This window comes from Primulina huaijiensis, chromosome 13 (genome assembly GCF_012295235.1).
Source record: "Primulina huaijiensis isolate GDHJ02 chromosome 13, ASM1229523v2, whole genome shotgun sequence".
Taxonomy (NCBI): Eukaryota; Viridiplantae; Streptophyta; class Magnoliopsida; order Lamiales; family Gesneriaceae; genus Primulina; species Primulina huaijiensis.
Window position 1 is genome coordinate 1,872,052 of NC_133318.1, and position 21,667 is coordinate 1,893,718.

The following is a 21,667-nucleotide window of genomic DNA, read 5'->3' on the forward strand; positions in this document are numbered from 1 at the left end:
TAGTGAATAATATTGAAAATAGGAATATCATTAAATATAATACTAATTAACGTGTATATATATATATATTGCAAACCATCTGTCATTTTGGCCCAAATTAAACTTCAGGCTCGTTAACTTTTAATATGGGCCTACTGGCCTGGACCAAACCTTTTGGCAGAACAATCCGACGCCGTAGCGGGTTTTGAGCTGAAATGGAAAGCTTGCAAGCGGAGGAGAACCGGGTTTAACGAGAATAGCAGCAAGAATGAGCAGTGATTCGAAGAAACCCGGCAGTGGAGCCGGTGCGGCGGCTGGAGGAGGAGGGGGATTTGGCGCTAGATTGAATCACTATCTATACAGCGGTGAGAAGAAGCATGTGGCGGCTGGAATCGCCATCATTGGAGTCCTCTTTGGTATCCCATGGTACCTCAAGAATCGAGGTTTTTTTTCCTATTCTTTTGGAATTTCCTATATGATTCTTTATTATTTCACCCGATTATTGGAAATGACGTTAATTTGGCAAGTTGATTTAAATAAATTCGTAGCTTCTGTCTGTAATGGTACTCTTATCTTCGATGATTGATGATTTGATTCAATATTTTTCACGGTAATCCATTGCGGATTCTATATTATTTGTGTGGAGTGGGGAGCGTAGACTGTTGGAAAACTTGATGTGAAAGGATCGTGTGGTTCTGTAGTCCATGGGAAATTACTGGAGTTCTTTTGCATTTGTGTTTTAAACAATTTGAATTCGAGGAAGGATGTGATTGATGATCAAATTATGAGTCTTCAGGTTAAGGAATTTCAAATTCCATAATTGTTTTTTTTTTTTTGAGTGATTTAAATAATGGTTTTTCTTTATACCGAAAGAACTGGTGACTGTAAATGTTTATACTTTGTTTTTAATTCATGGAGTAACCGATCATACCTCAAAGACTTAACAATAAAGGCCAAGGAGAATTAGAAAAACGATAGCCTCATGTGTTCTTCTAGGATTTCACATGTTTTGCGATGTATTTATGTTGACGTCCCAAAGAAAATGGTTGACTTAGCTGTTATAGAACAAGCATTACTCAAAATGCTGAAAGTTTGGAAGATCTAGATACAAGCTACAAGATATCGTTTCTTAGCCTCCATATATCAAGGAAATGAGGTGATATTAGCTTGGTTGAGCTATTGAACTTACAGAAAATCAGAAATTCCTTCAAGTTAAACTTCTTGTTGATGAGAATCAGACTTGCTTGGTTTGTACTGTGGTTTTTTTTTTTCACCTTCGGTTGGATATCTTGCCAATTCTCCTTACATAGTCACATACGATGGGAAAAATGGAGATGTCTAGCCTTTTTTTCGTTGGGATCATTATCTTCATGGGTTTTTTTTTTTTTTATATCTGCATGATCTAACTTCTACAATTGAGAATTTAACTGTCTTTGATCTCTAATATATTTATTTCTGATTAAAAGGACTGCCAGTTAACAGAAATTAATAGCTAAACAAGGCTTGGCATCATTACTTGGTATTAAATATCACATTAAAATCAATTGAAACGATGATTCAAGCTTCTTGGTTAAAGGACATTATGAAACATCAACATAGAACATTATCAAATCTTGGTTATAACTCAGTTTTAATTTCCATTCTTGGTATTGAGGATCCATCAATTTGTTTGGATATTGTTGTTGCTGTGATAAAAAAAATACAATAAGTCGCTTGTTAGCCCTTATGCACAAGCAAGAACTAAATAAAAGATATGGAAGTCGATCCTAAATGAATTGCTTTACTATGTTTTACTAATTGGAACTTTTGATCACGTGGCTCGAATTTCTCATCTCTGTATATGCTATTTTTTTCCATTTGAATTTGTAATGTGTTTGAAATGAGCATCAGCTAAATGTAAGATGCTTATTTGCTCATAGGCTCGAAGCATCAATCTCATCAAGATTACATGGAAAAGGCCGATAAAGCTAGGAGTGAAAGACTTTCTGCTGGTTCGTCCACAGCCAGGTGAAAACGAGTCGAATCTCTTCCTTAACTCCCTTTTTGCAGTCTCTTTCAAATGGCCACATTCTACGCCTCTTTTACTTCTATTTTGACATTCTTCGATGATTTCTAAAAGGAACTCATGAAGTCCTATGGTCATGGTTGTAAGTGATGGATTGTGAATTATGTATTCTTAGACCCGGATTACAACTTTAGCTGAGAAATAGATGTTATCGATCGGTAGATTGCTTTGTGATTTTAATAAATGTTTAATAGTATATAAACGAATCTACCACTTTTCTTAGTTTGAGTATTTGGTGTGGGGAAGTCTCGAACTCGAGACACGGGCAAATTTGAGGTAACATGCCATTAAGTCAAATGGCTGGTGGCACTTGGTGGTAGTTTATGTCGGCATTTTCAGGCTTGCCATATCGATTTTAAGACCAATGTGCATTGCCTATGACGAATTATGTTGAGAATATCGATTGATATCAAAATTTTGACAGAAAACAAGCGAACCAGTCCTGTAATTGATGAATCAATTGAGGTTCTATAAAATTGAGCATAAGTTTTAGCAAAAAATAAAATAAACTAACCCCAAATATACCATTGAAATACTTGAAAAAAATTAATCTGAAGTCAACAAATCGATAGGAATTTTATGTAACGGAATTAATTGGATAATATTTTGGCAAAAATAAATTCGCCTCGATCGCTTTACGAGCACTAATGTAAATTTTTTCCTTCTTATTTTCTAAATACCTTAATTGAAATATGGTACACCTGTAATTAACATCCAATTAAATTCAATACCTTTTTTTATATATCAAATTAAATAGACTTTTTAGCTCAAAATAGATTCTTTTTAGCCTCTTGGCTCGCATGTATGATGTGTCCAAGATTATCCCATCAAATAAAATTAAAAACTAAACGACAATAATATAGATATTTATTTAAAAATGTTTTTTTTTTATATTATAATATCATTTGATAGTAGGTTGGTTTTTGTTTTGTTTTTTTATTTAACAAAAAAAAAATACAAACAAAAAAATATTTAGGGTTGATGAGTCCCATCACCTATTCAGACCAAACAATCAAAAAGCTAAATTAGCTAAAAATGGATGGTGATTTCACCACATTCAGAGCATCTATTGACTATTCTCAACACCTCCATATCCGGCGTCATCAATTTTGTTTGTGTTAAATTGAGATTTATCTCTAAGTTAAAAATACAAGTTATGATTCAGTTTTCGTGTCAAAAAAATTTAGTTTTAACTATTTGATCCGACATGTTTTTCATTTCATTTCTCTGAATTAAATATTCAAATATTATATCATATATACCCAATTTAATAAAACTGATACTCAATTTAACTCACTTTGTACATGAAATGCATACATTTTGTATTTTTTTTTCAACAATATTTATCATATTGGTCCAAAAAAGTGTCAATATTTCATATCTAAAAATTAAAATTATACACCTAATTTAATACATACTTATATTTGTACATTTGCGCTTTGTACATTTTAGTTTTCATATCTTATATATGACATAAATAGTATACTTATTGATACATTAAACTCAAAAAATATCATGAAATTAAAATGATAAAAACGCGTCGGACCAGTGAGCTCAACCTAAGTTTTCTGACACGATGATTGTATTTGTCAATAGTCAAAACTGAGTGGAGAAATAAATACTTAAAAGTTGGTCTAAGTTGACATGAAAGCCTTATGACTAAGTCGTGTGTTGCCTACTTGACTTTGTTTGCAATTCACGTCAATGCATATTTACTAGTTAGAACCACAATTGTTTAACCAATTCAAATCATACATATTTTTTCCAAAAAAAATGTTGTACTATTCTGAATCGTTAAATTGGATCGACGAACATTTATTGTAATATATGATCTGTTATAAAACGAAATCTTTCATCCCGTCTAAAAAATAAAACTACACCGAAAGTTCTATTCCAGATGTATGATATATATTCCATATAGGAAGTAGTTTTAAAGTTATATATCTATCATTAATTTGTAATATTCTGACTCGTGGAATAGGAAACCATTTGGTTTAAAGATACTATTTCCACCCGGACATTAGAGTTGGTGAGAAAATGGATATGTGTGTAATTTACATTGCTATACGTTAGAGTTGGTGAACTGTGGATATGTTTGGAATGTAGCACAAACCAATGCCACTCACCATCTCACCAACTTTGTCAACCAAAGTCAAATCTTCCCACTTTTCTAAATTTAATTTAGATATGAAAGAAAGATTCTTTCTTGTCCCATCATTATTATTATTATTATTATTATTATTATTATTATTAGTCTTTGTTGGGTTATCCAAAACAATATATGGAATTTTTTTATTGGAACAAATTGAAATTTATAATTATGTTATCATTGAGTAAGTCTCTTGTGAGACGATCTCACGAATCTTTATCTGTGAGACTGGTCAACCCTACCGATACTCACAATAAAAAGTAATATTCTTAGTATAAAAAGTAATATTTTTTCATGGATGATCCAAATAAGAAATTCGTCTCACAAAATACGACCCGTGAGACCGTCTTACAAAAGTTTTTTTGTCTTTGTGGGAAGCTTTATTTTTTAAATTCTATCTTTAGATAATGTTGTTTTCAATTAAACTTGAAAGTATTTGTTATACCTTCCGGCTTCCAATATATTTATCATGATCCCCAATAAATATTGAAAATTTTATTGGTTGTGTTGTCTGAACAATATTTCTAAAGGATATATTGTTTTTTTTCATATAATCTCATGTAGATTTCATGTTATACGAAAATATGTTGATTATTTAGTTTTTTTTACATATTAAATTGAGATATCGCATGATAATAGAACTATTATTGTAAATAGTAAAAAAGCAAACGATTGAATAGAGGAATTTACAACTGTGAGTAAAATTTTTATTTTTGAGAAAAAAAAACTATTATATATATTTATATAAGAAGACATGTCTCACATATCTTTATTCATGAGATACATCAATCATGTCCATATTTAAAATAAAAATTAATATATTTGACATAAAAAGTAATACTTTTTCGTGAATGATCCCAAATAGAATATCTGTTTCACAAAATTGAACCGTGAGACACTCTCATAGGAGTTTTTGTGTATAATTGGTTTACCTGTTTGTGGACATCTCATGATTGTCGCAAGATGTTCATGAGAACATATTATAGAACGTCACATCGATCGTCTCCTCAAGCACGCTTCCAAAATATCGAAAAATACTTCCACGGTGGGATATGGAGTGCACACCAACAAATGACATCATACACACACACACATACATATATATATACTAGTGGCTGAGGCACACACGTTGCGTGTAACATAATATTAGATATTTAAAATATTGTTTAATCAATTTATAGAATGAATATTGGACATTTGTAATTTGATATGAATATTATAATTAGTGTGTTCGTACACATTGTTATGTATGACAAAAAATCTATTTTTCTATTAAACTTAATTACAATAAAAAAATATAATAGTATTATGGTAGAAAAAAATGTTTTTTGCGTTAAAAATACTAAACGTAAGGTTTTTTTTAATTGAGAAGTTTTCAAATGTGTTGGTACGGTTAGAGCTTCCATTTTTTGGGAAGATTTCATACGTAGAATTGACATGGTTGGAATTATTACATGTAGTGTTGAAGAGGAGAGTAAAAAGGGAAGATATTTTAGTGTCCTCCTCAAACAGTTTTTATAACACACTCACACTTAATAGAATAGTATACANTATATTATTTTGAGTTTTTTCATAACAAAGTCATTGTCTTCCTCAAACTTTATTCCACACATTCCAGTATTCAATATTTCTTACAATTATATCATTAAAAATATGAACATTATAATAACTACCTTTGGTAGGTTGGTATCTCCATATTTTTATTACAAAAATAACAATCATTCTTTTTGTTAATTTCAATTTAATATTTCATGTATCTATTCTATTTTATTAAAGTTGAGGACATGATGGTAACCACCTAAGAAGGACACCAAATTTTTCTTTCAACTTTACTCTTATATGATAATAATTTTACACTTTTGTTTTTTGTTTTTTTTTTTAAAAAAAAATTTCAACACACACTTTTATTATTATTATTATTTTTTATTTCAGCAATTCAAATATCAATTTAGTCCCTCGATAATTTGCCAAATTTCACTTTAGTCCATTGATAATGATAAAAAAAACTGTACACACACAACGCGTGTGTAGAGTAACTATTATTTCTTAAGTCTTAACCCGCATAAAAGAAAAAAATTGCTCTGCCTACTCAATGTTTAATTAGTGGACAAAATATTTTTGACTCTATTTTTTAACTCGCGCAATCTTCATGCCCAAACACTACTAGTTCGTATGAAATATTTGACTACAGAGAACCTATTGAAAATAACGTTCGCTACCGCTTCTTGTCTCCAGCAAGCGGCACAGCCGCGCCTAGAATCGAGATTCATTTGGTGTTATTCGATTAATTGTGAATTCCCTATAAAATCTAAACCATGAAGTTTCTCGATCTTTCTAGATAATCACGAATCTTCTGCTATATTCTTTACCGTATCTGACTATTTTTGACGGTTGGTTTTCCTTTTTTATTTTCTCGTACAAGATTGTTTTGCTTCATCGAGCACTAAAATTTTGTATCATAGCACTAGACCAGTAATATTGCTATAGTATCCGACAATTCCATCTGTTGTCTACAATCTGTTCGGCCAAATGTATAAATCTGCTCTATAAGATGATATTTTTTAGTTATTATTTTAGACATGTTTAATCTTTTTATTCATTTATTTTTTATATTAATTTTAATATATTGATTTAATTCGAAAAAGTTATAAAACTAAAAATATGAACACAGAGTGAGAGAATTTTTTAAAAAAAATTAGATTCGGGCCCAAAAATTGTTGAGATCGGCCTTTTATATATATATATATATATATATATATATNTACACCAGCTTGTCTGCCTTGATTCTGTCGATAAAGTGGGACTCGAAGCCAAGACAAATGAAAATCGACGTGAAGAACTCAACGTTGGTTGCTCCGGCGGCGGCGACGCCGAACGTCAGCCTATGGAACTCCAACGTTGACCTGGTGGTGCCAAACTTCCACACACCTAGCGTCTACTTTTACCGTCCCACGGGAGCGGCGGACTTCTTCGACGCCAGTGTTCTCAAGTTGGCACTGGGCCGCGCACTGGTGCCATTCTATCCAATGGCGGGGAGACTCAAGAGGGATGAAGATGGCAGGATTGAGATCGACTGTAATGCCGAGGGAGTGCTTCTGGTGGAAGCGGAGTGCGACGGAGCGGTGGATGATTTCGGCGACTTTGCTCCGACGTTGCAGCTGCGCCGCCTCATCCCGGCCGTGGATTATTCCCTCGGAATTTCAAGTTACCCACTTTTGGTGCTGCAGGTGATTTCTTGGTTTAGTGTTTGTCACGTTCGGGATTTATTTTACGTAAAACAAATATATGTAGATAAAATTTCAAATTATTCAAATAAAAATTATATATTATTAAACAAATAATACATTTTTTAACGTATAATTTTCAAATATTTTGTTAATTAAAAAACTAAAAATATTTAAAAATCAATTTTTACAAACACTACCGAAATATATTTTTTTAATTGGATTATTCTCCCATCATATTGATCCACTAAAAGAACACGCGCACTTATTACATGCACTGCCCACCTCCATAAGAAGAGATTTTTTTTAAAGAATAGGTCTCTTGACGATCTCACGAATTTTTATGTATGAGACGGGTCAACTATACTGATATTCACAATAAAAAATAATACTCTTATCATAAAAAGTAATACTTTTTCATGGATGATCCAAATAAGAGATCCGTCTCACAAAATATAACTCGTGAGACCGTCTCACATAAGTTTTTGCTTTTTTTAATGATTTATTTTGGATTAGGTAAATTGCATTATCACTTGTTTTTCGATTTACAATACATGCTAATTAAAGTTGATTCTTATTTGGTATTTAAAGTTGATTAATGAAAACAAGATTGTCTTCTTCTTTTTATTTAGGAATTTCCAATTTCAATTGCGTTTATGGGGTAACTTGTTAATTTTAGTCATCAATCCTCGGATCCGTTCAATTAAATTTTAATATATGAATAATGTTAAAAGGTACAATCAATATATCGTGTGATATTTACAATCATTATATCGCGAGATTTTGTATTCAATATACAATGAAATTTTGACAAATTGAATTTTTTGTGTTTTATAAATTGATGTACAAATAACGATGTACATGTATCATCAGTCTTAATATATACCATTAAAACTTGTGATTCAGTAAAAAAAAAAAAAAAAAAGAGTCAATCATGAATATCTCACACTAATTTGGGATATGTTATTAATTACAATTGGCTCGTTTAATTAGATGCAAGTTGATAGAATTGTAGCTGGGGGTTAGAAGGTGTGTCACTTATTTTTATATATGGCCACACATATTCACGTGAAGTATTTGCTTATAATAAACACAACAAAATATAACATTTTTAGAATTTAATAGAGATTGTAGAATTAAATGTGATAGTAAGTATAATATTATCTATTCCACATTACTAAATTATAGGTTATTTTGAAATGGGGACATTAATTTTTGAACTTTTTTTTAACTTGTACGTTTTTTATTTTATCTTGTTATTGAAAAATTTACGGTTTTAGTCCCTTACTTGGATTTTTTAAATTTTAGTCATTTTTTATAACAATGTTGATGTGGTATTTATGTCAGTAATATCTGGCGTCACATCAATAATTTTAATTGTTATTTTATTATTTTTCGGAGAAATTACTAAAATCGAAAATAATAACTATTGAACTAAGAACCTGAAACCAAAAATTGAAAATACACTTGGGCATCATTTTGTTGCATAGAGTTGAATTGTAACGTGGGGGATGGAATCATGCAATGGTAACTTTATCTCAATGAATTTCATTATGATTACAGGTAACATATTTCAAATGTGGTGGTGTTTCCTTGGGCGTTGGAATGCAGCATCACGCAGCCGATGGCTTCTCTGGTCTCCATTTCATTAACACCTGGTCGGACATGGCCCGAGGCCTCGACATCACCGTCCAACCCTTCATCGACCGGACCCTCCTCCGTGCCCGCGATCCGCCCCAACCACAATTCAAGCACATCGAGTATCATCCCCCTCCATCCATGAAACTCACAAGCAAACCTGATACATCCCCTGAGACAGCAGTTTCCATATTCAAGCTAACCCGTGATCAGCTCAACACCCTCAAGTCCAAGTCGAAAGAGGAAGGAAACACGGTCACTTACAGCTCGTATGAGATGCTGGCAGGCCATATTTGGCGATGTGTGTGTAAGGCTCGTGGGCTGCCTCAAGATCAGGACACGAAGCTGTACATCGCAACGGATGGGCGATCCAGGCTCCGGCCCTCGCTCCCATCAGGCTATTTTGGCAATGTGATCTTCACAGCCACTCCGGTTGCTGTATCTGGTGATCTTGAATCCAAGCCCGTCTGGTATTCTGCTAGTAAAATTCACGATGCTTTGGCTCGGATGGACAATGACTACCTGAGGTCAGCTCTTGATTACCTGGAACTGCAGCCTGATCTGAAGGCACTTGTTCGTGGGGCGCACACTTTCAGGTGCCCGAATCTTGGGATCACAAGTTGGTCTCGGCTGCCTATCCACGAAGCAGATTTCGGATGGGGCAGGCCGATCTTCATGGGACCGGGTGGGATTGCGTATGAAGGTCTAAGCTTCGTGTTGCCTAGTCCGACAAACGATGGGAGCTTATCGGTGGCCATCTCTTTGCAAACCGAACATATGAAGGTTTTTGAGAAGCTCTTGTATGACATTTGAGTCCATTTTCATTGTTGCTTTATAACTTGTCCTTTTGTATGAATTCACATTTCTGTCAATTAGAACAGAAGTTCAAATACATTTTTTATCAGATTCACTGTGACTATATATAATGTAAACGAACTAAAATGACGTTTCGATTGATACGCTCTATTAGAAAATCGTTTCGATAAATTTGCCAAGAAGCATTGAATTAGTACTTATACACAAGCACAGATTCATGAGAACAAATAATTAGTCAGAACATAAGCCAAAATGATAATCAAGACACTAGAGATTTTTACGTGGTTCGGCTAAAAATGATCAACGTCCACCGCGCCCATTATCTCCAATGTACACAGCTTACAAATTCCTGAGATACAAAAGCAATCTCCAGGATCAACCTTATCTTACTTGAACCTTTGCTCCGGACCGTCCACAAACCGGTGATGGTGCAGAAGGGTTGATTGAATTTTTGGGGACAATTTCAAAAGGAATTATATAGTTGGCTTGAATCTTGATCAAAGAAAAGAAAAGGTATAAACTTGGCTACTGTTTGGAACAAATCATGGGAGAAACCAAATAAAAATAGTTGTTGCAGTTTGGAACTGGCCCAAAAGCACCATAATCCATTTTTTTTTTCTCTAGAGCAAGCAGATTTCCTATTGATGCAACACTTGCATTCTACGCCAAGCTGAATGTTTAAGCTCTATCCGTTTTATGGAAAATTTGATTCTGCTCTCGGTGTAATTTATGTTGTTGACCCAAAGAGTGCATCCAAAAGTAGACATTTATCCTCGTCTTAGCATACTCTACCCCCTATTAATTTTTCCAGGAGACCCCGTGAACGAGCTAAAATGAGGTCTCCATCAATAAAATCAATCAGATTACCATTCGATACCGATAACAAAGACTGGTATAGGAATTAGGAAGTCCAAGTCCTCTGTAATTCTCCGAGTTCAAGTTAACAACCTTCTTGTCCAAACGCTACTAATTTTCTTACAGAAACTCTCAACTTCTATCGGCTTCGCCCATGTTACAAAATTCAGTATGTTATGTAGTTGTAGTATAACTAATCTTCCACATGAGAAAATGTTTTTTGAGATTTTTTATTAAGGAGGGATTATTTTGTTCAGACTAGTAAATTGTTGTAGACATAATGACCGGTAGGTACGAAATAGAAAAGTTCAATGATAGCAATTTTCTGCTGTGAAAAATAAAGATGCAAGCAGTTTTAAGAAAAAGAGAATTGTTTGACGGTTATTGGAGATAGACCGAGAGAAATGACGGATGATGGAAAGTGTAATGAGATGAATGATAATGTTGTTATCAATTTACACTTGGCTATAGTAGACGAAGTACTCTCAAATATCTCTAAGATAAAGGTGAAAAAATTATTTGGGATACTCTGACAAAGATGTACGAAGTCAAGTCACTGCAGAATAAGATTTTCCTAAAGAGAAATCTTTATAATATTCGGATGACGGAATCCTCATCAATTATAGATCATAGCAACACTCTAAATATCTTATTTGTTCAACTCACCTCTATGGAGCATAAAATAGAGGAAAAGAACGTGTGGAGCTTCTACTTCAAAGTCTATCATATTCATATGATCATCTTATCATAACTTTAACCAACAATATCCTCATATATTTTTTAAACTTTGACGATGTCTTAACTGCGGTTATCGGAGAAGAAAGTCGACGCAAGAATAACGAAGATATTTTGGTAACTTTGAAGCAGACAGAGGCTTTACCGATGATAAGATGGAGATTTATGGACCGTGACTCCAGTGGGAGCCAAAGACGAGGTAGATCAAAGTTAAGAAGTAAGAAGAAAAATATTTATTGTTTTAAATGTGACGGTAAAAGACACTCTTTCATTTTCAAAAATGAGTGTACGAGTATCGAGAAGGGTTCTCAAGGAAATGTGGTAAGTACTTCACGCGGTGATGAAATATTATTCAGCGAAGCAAGAACAGTTTTAGAATGCAAAGACAAATTTTGTGAAACATGGATTATGGATTTAGAAGCGATATGACAAATGTCGTCTCGGACAGAATGGTTCAATTAGTATGAATCAGTCTCAGGAGTTGGGCTTTACAGTCATGTACTTTGAACATCCATTATCCCAGTATCAAAGTGATTCCCTCAGTGATTCTTCTATTATAATCTGCAATCACAAGTAAAATTCAACTGGTACACATACTTACTTGGGCCCAAACGTGAATAATCCTTTAAGAATGCACATTGGGATCAATTTGGCATATTGATCTCTTTGTTTGTTAAGGGTTGTGCATAAACATGTGTTTGTGATGCTCTGTGAATTAAATACAATTTTTTTTCCTTTTCTACTTCATTGGTCAGCTTGTATCTCCTCTGAATAGGCATGCAGTTATGGTATCAGTACGACTTACCATTCACAAAGCTATGCCTTACTGGACTGAATCTGTTATCATACCAGTCGGGCTTGGCATTCGTACTCTCAGGTTTGTGATCAATACCAAACTTTTTTCCTTTGTTCGTCCGTTCAACATGTTTTTCAATTTTATGGATAGGCACTTGATGTTCATATAACTTACTAGATTTAATAAAGTGAATGTATTTCCCTTCGCACATTTTCAGTTTCAGTTTAGTGCTTGATTCTGGAGTGCTTTCTTTTTTAATGAAACCGAGACCAGTCCTATCTCCTGATTATTTCTGTGACTTTTACATTTCCACTAGACTGACCGATGACTTGTTCCAGAGCTTGACCAGTCCATCTAGTTTCTTATTTTCAGAATTCAGCTACCGATACTCAACTCGTATTTGCTCATTCTCAAGTTTCAGCTTTGCAATTTTTGCTTTGAGACTCAACATTTCACCTAACTGTTTCTAATTAGGCTCAGTATTCTTGTCAGGCATAACTAATTGCTTAGCCTTGACTTCCTCAAATGATTTAGAAAGTTTTTTGTACTCATTTATCATATCAATTAATTTTGTGATTAAATCATCTAGTGTAAAATCAGTTGACCTAAAATCTAATACATCTTCACTAGTAGATTCTTGCTCGACATCAGCCATGAGGCATTGAACTTCTTCTTAATCACTCCCACTTAATGAACTCCCTGACTCAGATGAATCATAATTAGAATTTGCCCACTTGGTCTTACTGTCTTTGGCTACAGAGCTTTTTGATCATGTTTTTTCTTGAATGATCTCTTGTCATCTTTGGGACTTTTTTCTTATCAAATGACCTCTTATCCGTATCAGTTGGTCTATGATAATCTCTCTTCGACTTTGGGCAGTCAGCTATGAAATGATCAACTTTCCACAACTGAAACATAAGTTGTCTTCATTAGCATATTCTGGCTCCATTGTTGTAGCAGTCAAGACTTTTGTCAGTTGGGTGATAGATTGTTCACCATATCTTGATTCAAATTCAAACTCATAAGCCTTGAGATCTACGAACAGGTCACATAGTTCCACTTTGTTTAGATCTTTAGATCTTCGCATTGCAAAGGTTTGGACATCTCATTAACCTTGAAAGTCATCTAATCACTTTCAATACAACTTTTCAATTGTTGTATTCTTTTTCAAGAGCACTTAACTCAATCAGCTATTGACTATTTCATCAAAGTCTGACGTAGAATCTCCAGGATTTATATTTATGTTATCAAACTTTTGTATTGGAACAAATAATTTATTCTCTTTAGTTTGATCTTTTTCCTCACACAGTTCAATTATTTTCTCTTATATTTGTTTGGCATATTTGCACATCTTGATGAATGTATTTTTGTCCAAAGTTTTGTACAATATATTTTTAGCCACATTGTCTACGTTTGCTTTCTTTTATCCTCATTGGTTCATTCAGCTCTCGTCTTTTCAATCATCTGAGGTACACCATCAGTTACTGTAACAATTGTATTAGCCTTCATTATCGTCATTGATCCATCGATAATGATGTACCATATATTATCGTCTTGTGCAGCCAGGTGAGCTTGCATTCTGATTTTTCAGTCATCAAAGTCCTTTTTGGAGACCATAAGGATCTTACCAAATGGGGCCATTAAATATATAGTGTTCATAAACAAGAATTAGCCTCTCTCTGATACAACTTGTTAGGATCGGGTGATTCGTTAGAAGGAGGTGTTGAATAAACAATCACAATAGTTTGTCTGAAATTCGGTTAGGTTAACAACTTTGAATTTTGTAATTCTCGCCAAGTCAATGTCAGTTGGCTAATCAGATAAATTTTGTGCTGATGGAAGCTAGACTGATAGATTGAACACTAAAAAATGTCTAAGAAAAGAAAAATAGTTGGGTTATATATGTATACTGACTGAAATGTAAATAACACAAATATGTTTTTTGATGTTTGGATATTTGAATAACTCCTACATCACTCCTTCTTCATTGTGGGAAAGATGTTCACTAGAAAACATTGAAAATTATAACTTTTGTAACAACTCGATTCAGTCGGGCTTTTTCACTACCTAACTGAAACATCTAGTTTAACTTACTTTAAAATATTGAATAGTACACTATCTGTCAGTTTACAAGTATTTCGAAATGAAATAAATTAAGCATTAATTGATCCTTAGTGATCTGATATAATACTTAAGCGTGTGCTAAAAAGTCTTGAAAGTAGTTGAGCTATTGAAAGCTTGAATATTTGATCTTATGTGATAATTTCAAGGAGCCTAACTGATTTACAAGTTTTATATTTATATATTTTGATCCAACGGTCAGTAAAATAAAATATTATATATGTTCCAAATATGGTAGTCGTTAATCCCATCTTTTTCACTTCATTGTCCCTTTTGACAATCATACACTGTAGGTGGTGCTCGCGGATTTCTGACAATTCAGATATTGTTTTTACGGAAGATTTTATCCAATAATTCAGATTTGTAATTCTGAGTAGTCTAACTGATTCTTCAAATAATGTCTATTTAGTTTAACTCAACTATCTTTTATTGCAGTTGGTCTTCAGCTGTCAGTTCGGTAGACCTAGATATCAGTTAAGTTTCAAACAGATTTATCTTGCAAAACTTTTAGTTTAGCTCATGTTCAATTTATTTCATGTTGTTAAATCATCAAAACTTAATTGATCCAACAAGTTGCACGATTAGAGTGTAATTTTGAATTTAGAAAAAGCTTCTCCAACATATCAAAAGTGAGTTATTCTATGAGGTTTACTTTTAAATATTAAATAAAGCTTCTCCAACATATTAAAATTTGGTTATTCTATGAGGTTTACTTTTAATATATAAAGTTAATTAGTGAATTTACCAAAATAGAACGTTAACTTTTTTTCTATTTTTGTTCATATTGTAGTTCAATTTATGGTCTTAGTACACCAATTTGAACTTTTTAAAATTTTATAACTTCTTTCATAAGGAAGTTATGTGACGTCGGAAAATAATGATGTGACATCGAAAATTTATAATGTGACACGAGATATTGTTAACATGTCTAATATTACATCAGCTCAAGTGGAAAAAAAGACTAAAATTGAAAAAAAATAGTGGACAAAAGATCATGAATTGACCGACATCAGGATAAAAATGAAAAACATGCACGTTATATGACCAAACATACAATTTTCCCTTTACTTTTTAGATGATTTCAATGATAAAAAAATGAAAAAATTAAGGATAATAATTTTTATATTAGTTGTCGAGTCTTGTGATTGGTGAGCCCGTTAATTTAATGATAGATTTTATAAATTCATTCTTATTATCCTTTTATATTTTTTCGATTGAGAATTATTTTTGATAATTTACATATCATATCAAAATAAATAGTATGTCTCTTGTGATACGGTCTCACGAATCTTTATCTGTGAGACGAGTCAACCATACCAATATTCACAATAAAAGTAATATTCTTAGCATAAAAAGTAACACTACGCGTCACTTAATTTTTTTTAAAGTGTAAATGGACAATAGTCTTCTATTTAATTACTTTTTTCGTAAATTTATTTGTAGTCTTGCTTCCTAAAATAAGTTTTCAAAAACTTTAGTTATTCAAAATATTACAACTAAATTTATAAATATCCTTAAATATGAAAAGATACATAACAAATTAAAATAATTTTTAATTTTATCTCATGTTATTTTATTAATATTATAATGATAGTAACATATAGATAATTAAGAACTCAAGATATAAGCATAAATAATAGTGAGATAATATAATGTCCTAAGGATAAGTCGAAGTGGGTCGTATAAAATATTTTATGGATATATATCAGATTTCTATATAAAGTTTAAATGAAATTAATTAGTATACCCGATAAAGAAAATCGTATCTTTATCATACAGAAATAATGAGAATTGTGTTTATACAACGACCAAACATCCTAGAATTCAAGTGATAAATTTTTGATCAACTTTAGGAAAGTTAGATTTCACACAATTCTTTAAGATTGCGTTTTGATGGAAGGAATTCATTTAAAAAGACTGATTTGATTTGTAGAAAGATTTTAGGAATGAATTTCAAACAACACTCGTGTTTGGTGTATTTGAAATCCATTATAATTATTATTGAAATTGCATAATTTGATACCAATTGAATTTAGAATTACTTCATTTTTTCTATCTATGGAAGCCAAGACATTTGAAATCTATAATCTCAAATCTACCAATTCCACGCACGACCTAAAAATTCCAGTTATTATTGTTGTTATAAGATTAAAATTATGATTCTTTTTAAAATTATTATTAATATTATAGTATTTAATATGCAAAATAATTTTTATTTTCCAAACCTACAATAAAAATTATTTTGCATATTAACTACTATATTAACGTACACTTTGATTAGAGTGCAAATAACAAGACAGCATTTTATGTAACTTAATTATTATCAAATATTAGTGAAATTATTAAATAGTTCTCTATTTTATTTTTTTAATCCATTAACGGATAAAGATGCAACTTTACAAACTATCCTTGGTGATTACGGGAATTAACACGAAAAATTTAATTAAATATATTTGATCATGTATAATAATCGTTCACATATTAAGTTAATATAATATAATAAAATAATTGATCAATATTAAACTAATTTTTACTCCATAAATAAAATCAATCAAACGTGGTCCTCACACACTTAATTCAGACAAAAACTTGTGTGAGACGGTCTCACGGGTCGTATTTTGTGAGACGGATCTCTTATGTGGGTCATTCATGAAAAATATTATTTTTTATGCTAAGAGTATTACTTTTTATTGTGAATATTGGTAGGGTTGACCCGTCTCACAGATAAAAATTCGTGAGACCGTCTCACAAGAGACCTATTCCTTAATTCATGATCCGATCCTCTGCCAACTGCATTCAATAAAGAAATTGATGGGAGTATAATTAATAACAAATTCAGGGAAATTTAAAAATTTAAACATAATTAAAATTTAAAATTACACATAATTAAAATTTAAAAATTTACTGGCAATTTAAAAAATACAAGTAATTAAAGTATAAAAATAATCAAATCTAACAAACTATGAATTAAATAAATTCACGACTGAATCATTTGAAGAATTTGTTCTTGCATCTTCATATAATAATGCCTTCGAACGTCACACAGCTTTGGATCCTTAATATCTTTTTATATGATTAGATTTTTCCCCACAATCTCCTTTCTTTCCTGCTCCCTCAACTTCATTTCCTATTTTCTTTCCATATTTTTCTCAATTCATCATCAACAACGTTCTTCTTCCTTTTCTTTTCTGGTTTAGGAGGAAGGACTTCATTGAGATTTTGGGATGATTAAGTTTGGTTGAACATAAAGCCCAACGTTTGATCATTGAAGTATTGAAAATTGATTTGAGAATAATTTGGTGAAAGAGTATCGAGATTATCAGTTCTCCATAGATCCATTTTTCGTATTTGGATTGAAAATGGAAGAAATTGTGAATTTTTGAAGGTGTAATAAGGTCAATTTATAGGAGTACAATTTAATTTTCAAAGTATGATCATTGGTGATTTTTCAAATTGTTTTTAATTTTTATTTCTTTTTTTATTATATAAATTTAAATATTTTAAAATAAAAAAATAAAAGGATGGGTAACTTCACCGCGCCGAGGCCACCAATGTCTTCGCACGGGAAAATTTTGCGTGCGAGGTCCTCGACCATTAGAAGCTAGTGCAGCTTCGTCGCCCACTATAGATGGCCTAAAAAGCTTTTTCAGAATCAGACAGGATTGGTCGGATCGAACGAGAACCGATAATGGGTGTAGTCCTGACACCGTCTAAAAATCGTTTGACTGATCAAATCGGTCAGAACCGGACAAGAACTAATACCCAAAAAACTGGTTCAGCCGGTTTTTGATTTTTTTGAAAAAATTAATTTTCTTATTATTAAAATCTTATATTTAATATTTAGTTATATATATACACGAGTATTTAGACTTTTGACTTTGTTAAAAAATATTATTTTAGTTAAAATTAGATTTTATTTAATCTATTGTTTTTGTTTTAAAAATATATATAGCTATAATTGGTATTTCGAATATGTATATAGTTATTTAGTTTTTAAATTTTGCTAAATATATATATTTTTGTATATTTATATACATCTTTTATGTTTTAAAATTTAAAATATATTATTCTTTATATTATATTGATATTTATATTATAAAACAGAATTCGATCGTCTGGTTAAATTAGCCCAACTAATTGGGTTATTTTTTAATATAGACTTATCCGATCATTGGTCCAGTTATTAAAATATTGTGCCCAAGTAGTAGGTAGATAAACCTTATAGGATTTCTAAACAATATTAGTTCGTTTTTTTTTCACAAAATAATCGTAACAACAATATTATAATCTTTAGCATATATTATATGCGAGTCTGTTATAAAAAAAACAATATTATTTTTACTTGTTGGTCTTTTAAAACTCACTGATCTATTGATATTTACTAAAAAAAAACTAACTCTATTGACGAAGTTTTACCAATATTGTTGGAGAAAAACATGCAAGATCATCATACTCAATCATGACATCATTTGATTTGTGAGATGATAGAAGTTATGAAAATTGAAATTTAGTTATATAAATTGGTGTTTTTTGAGTTTTAGTAATTTAACTTGTCAAAGTTTTATTTTCATACATTAACTTCGTTTTTTTTTTGGTTTGGTTTTTTTTTTTCATCAGATTCCATTAAATCTATCCGATATGATTTATTTGACACCGATTTTCTCTTATATGACATGTGCCAAGAATAAAACCCATATTACTCATAGTAAAATTCATATGATAAAAAGAGAAAAAATAAAGCAAAACTATCCTCAATATATCTACATATATGAAAGCATGAATAAGTTGTTATCGGTCTGTTTTTGTACGGTTTCAGGTCATACAAAACACACGTGTTCTACTTTGATTTATCCAACGCACAAGAGTTTGTGCTGTCTAAAAAGGGCACTTACAGCATTCTGTTTCCACCTTTTCTTCATTTTAAAAAATAAAAGATTGTTTCAAAAAAATAATAATAAAATAAAATAAAAGGTATAAAAAAACATATATAGAGTTCTGGTTCATCACCAAGAGTCTCTTTTTTACTATGCGTTCTTGCTCTGATTTCAACCTCTTTCCTTCTCCTTCACTTCACTCCCTTGATTCTCAGGAACAACTTTATCGTCCTCGTCTTACTTAGCCAGGGTCTGGTTCGGTGCATAGGTTCCTCCGAAACCTTCTTCCTCGGACCTCGTCGCGTATGCTTCTCCAAATCCATGACTCATTGTGTCCCTGTTGCATAGCAATATACATATATATAGATAAAACCGTGTAACTGGGATATGAATCTATTAACCCTTTCTCGGTTTTGGGTTTCTGGTTTTGTTTGACCATTTTGTCATATACTTCTGCGGGTCCGGCTGTAGCTAGTGGATATCAGATTTTGGACGTTTTACTAATAATCTTATGTGGATATAATGGAAAAAGGAGATGGGTCTGCGCTCGTAAGGTTCTTTATTGCAATAGTGGACATCTGTAATTGATCAGAATAAAATGGCCATAAAAATTTGCTTGAATGAGGACTGAAGGTTTATATTATTATTTTTATTTTATTACATATGTGTTCTTTATTGCAATAGTGGACATCTGTAATTGATTAGAATAAAATGACCATAAAAATTTGCTCGGTGTCACGGTAACTTTTACACGTGTCCACTCTGCTTTGACAGGTGTTTTTGCAAGTTCCCAGAATTCAACATACATTTCAATATCTTTTGGTATTTATTCTAATAAAACAAAAGGTATTTTACATAATATTGTTGCATGAAAATTACTCACAGTGTCTACGAGTTTGCAAAGAATTGTATTAAAAATGAAATATGCACAAACTCGATGTCACGCTTCGATACCCAACGTTAATATTTGATGATGTTCAACCATCGCATTATTGATAAACAATAAGTTTTGTAGTACGGTATTAATAAAAACCAATTTATAAAATAAATTCACATTTACAATATATAAATTTTGAAAACGGAAAAAATATGTTGAAACGTTTACAACTTGAATTTAAAACTTAAATAAGCGAAACTAAAATAAACTTTTTGATTCATTTTATTATTAACCTCAAAATTGGTCTTGCTCCTCTTCCTTGATTTCTTCTTCTAACTTATCTGAGAACGTTAGAATAAGAGGTGACCGATATAGCCGTCACTCAATAAAATATGGTTGTTCGACCACATACATAACAAATATACATGATTTTCGAAAATTAGCATATCATGCATAACATAGTTCGTATAACTTATATCATGAGCATAAACATAACATAAAATTGTCCTAGACACTAAGATTATTTTATTTTCCATCACCGTGTAAGAGTCATAAACTTATCATACATTGAGATTTTCGCTCATATACAGCTGAATACTCACAGTGCCAAAACATAGATATCATATAACAAGAAGAGGAAGAAAAATAATAATGATAAACCAAAACTTTCAAAACGAACTGAAATAATTCATATACAAATTATTTTAAAACATAAGCTTGTTTACCTCAGACTTGATAAAAAACACGTGTATGTGGATGGCTTGGTTCGAAATCCTTGAAGAACCACTATAGGTATTCGGACAGCATTTGTGCAACACTTTGATATTTGGCAGAACTTTGACTCGAAAATTTGACAGCACTTGGGAGAGAGAATTTAAAAAATATAGAGTTATGTATTCTTTTTGAAAATTTGGGCTTGGGTATTTATAGAGGTGTTTTGAAAATCTTATCATAGTTCAGTTGATTTTCTTTCATAATTTTGTGATAATTCTTCAATAATTTCGAGATGTTCCTTCCATACATTTAACCTTGCTAATTTCAAAAACTCGGTCTTCAATTTTATATAGTTTTCAAAATTTATATTAGGTTGGGTAGTTGAATGCATTCTGTTTTCTTGTACTTGCATTTATAATTTTCTTCCTAATTTGATTGATACTCTAGCCCTAAATTCCAAAATCCTTGAACAGGATTTTCGAATTTAATATATTTATTGACTTGAAAGTTCTGATTATCATGTATTATTTAATATTTTTGAATTTATTATTACTCACAATAAAACCAAAATTGTGAAAATATAATTTTATACATGCCTATAATTAAATAAATAATTAAATACCAACAAATCATGATTCTCCAAATCGAGAGTGTATTAAGCATGTTCGTGTCCCTTAGTGTTTATCTGTCATGCTCAAGCACTTACACTTTAACTGCATCCAAGCTTAACGATAGATTTGTTTGTAATGTGTATATTTTTAAACGTAATTTATACCTAATTTCTTATAAACATCATTATTTAAAATAGTATGTATATATAAAAA

At 31.5% G+C, this 21,667-nt stretch overlaps 2 protein-coding genes across 2 annotated transcripts; both read left to right on the forward strand.

The window, feature by feature from the left end:
• The first annotated feature begins 150 nt into the window (after nucleotides 1-150).
• On the forward strand, nucleotides 151-2,266 carry LOC140991692 (uncharacterized). The gene is made up of 2 exons (XM_073461796.1): nucleotides 151-422; nucleotides 1,899-2,266. Exons 1-2 carry the CDS (start codon nucleotides 248-250, stop codon nucleotides 1,988-1,990), a joined length of 267 nt encoding a protein of 88 aa, XP_073317897.1. The 5' UTR covers nucleotides 151-247; the 3' UTR covers nucleotides 1,991-2,266.
• A 4,670-nt stretch (nucleotides 2,267-6,936) lies between these two features.
• On the forward strand, nucleotides 6,937-10,037 carry LOC140991516 (shikimate O-hydroxycinnamoyltransferase-like). The gene is made up of 2 exons (XM_073461498.1): nucleotides 6,937-7,420; nucleotides 8,981-10,037. Exons 1-2 carry the CDS (start codon nucleotides 7,013-7,015, stop codon nucleotides 9,866-9,868), a joined length of 1,296 nt encoding a protein of 431 aa, XP_073317599.1. The 5' UTR covers nucleotides 6,937-7,012; the 3' UTR covers nucleotides 9,869-10,037.
• Nucleotides 10,038-21,667: the final 11,630 nt, after the last annotated feature.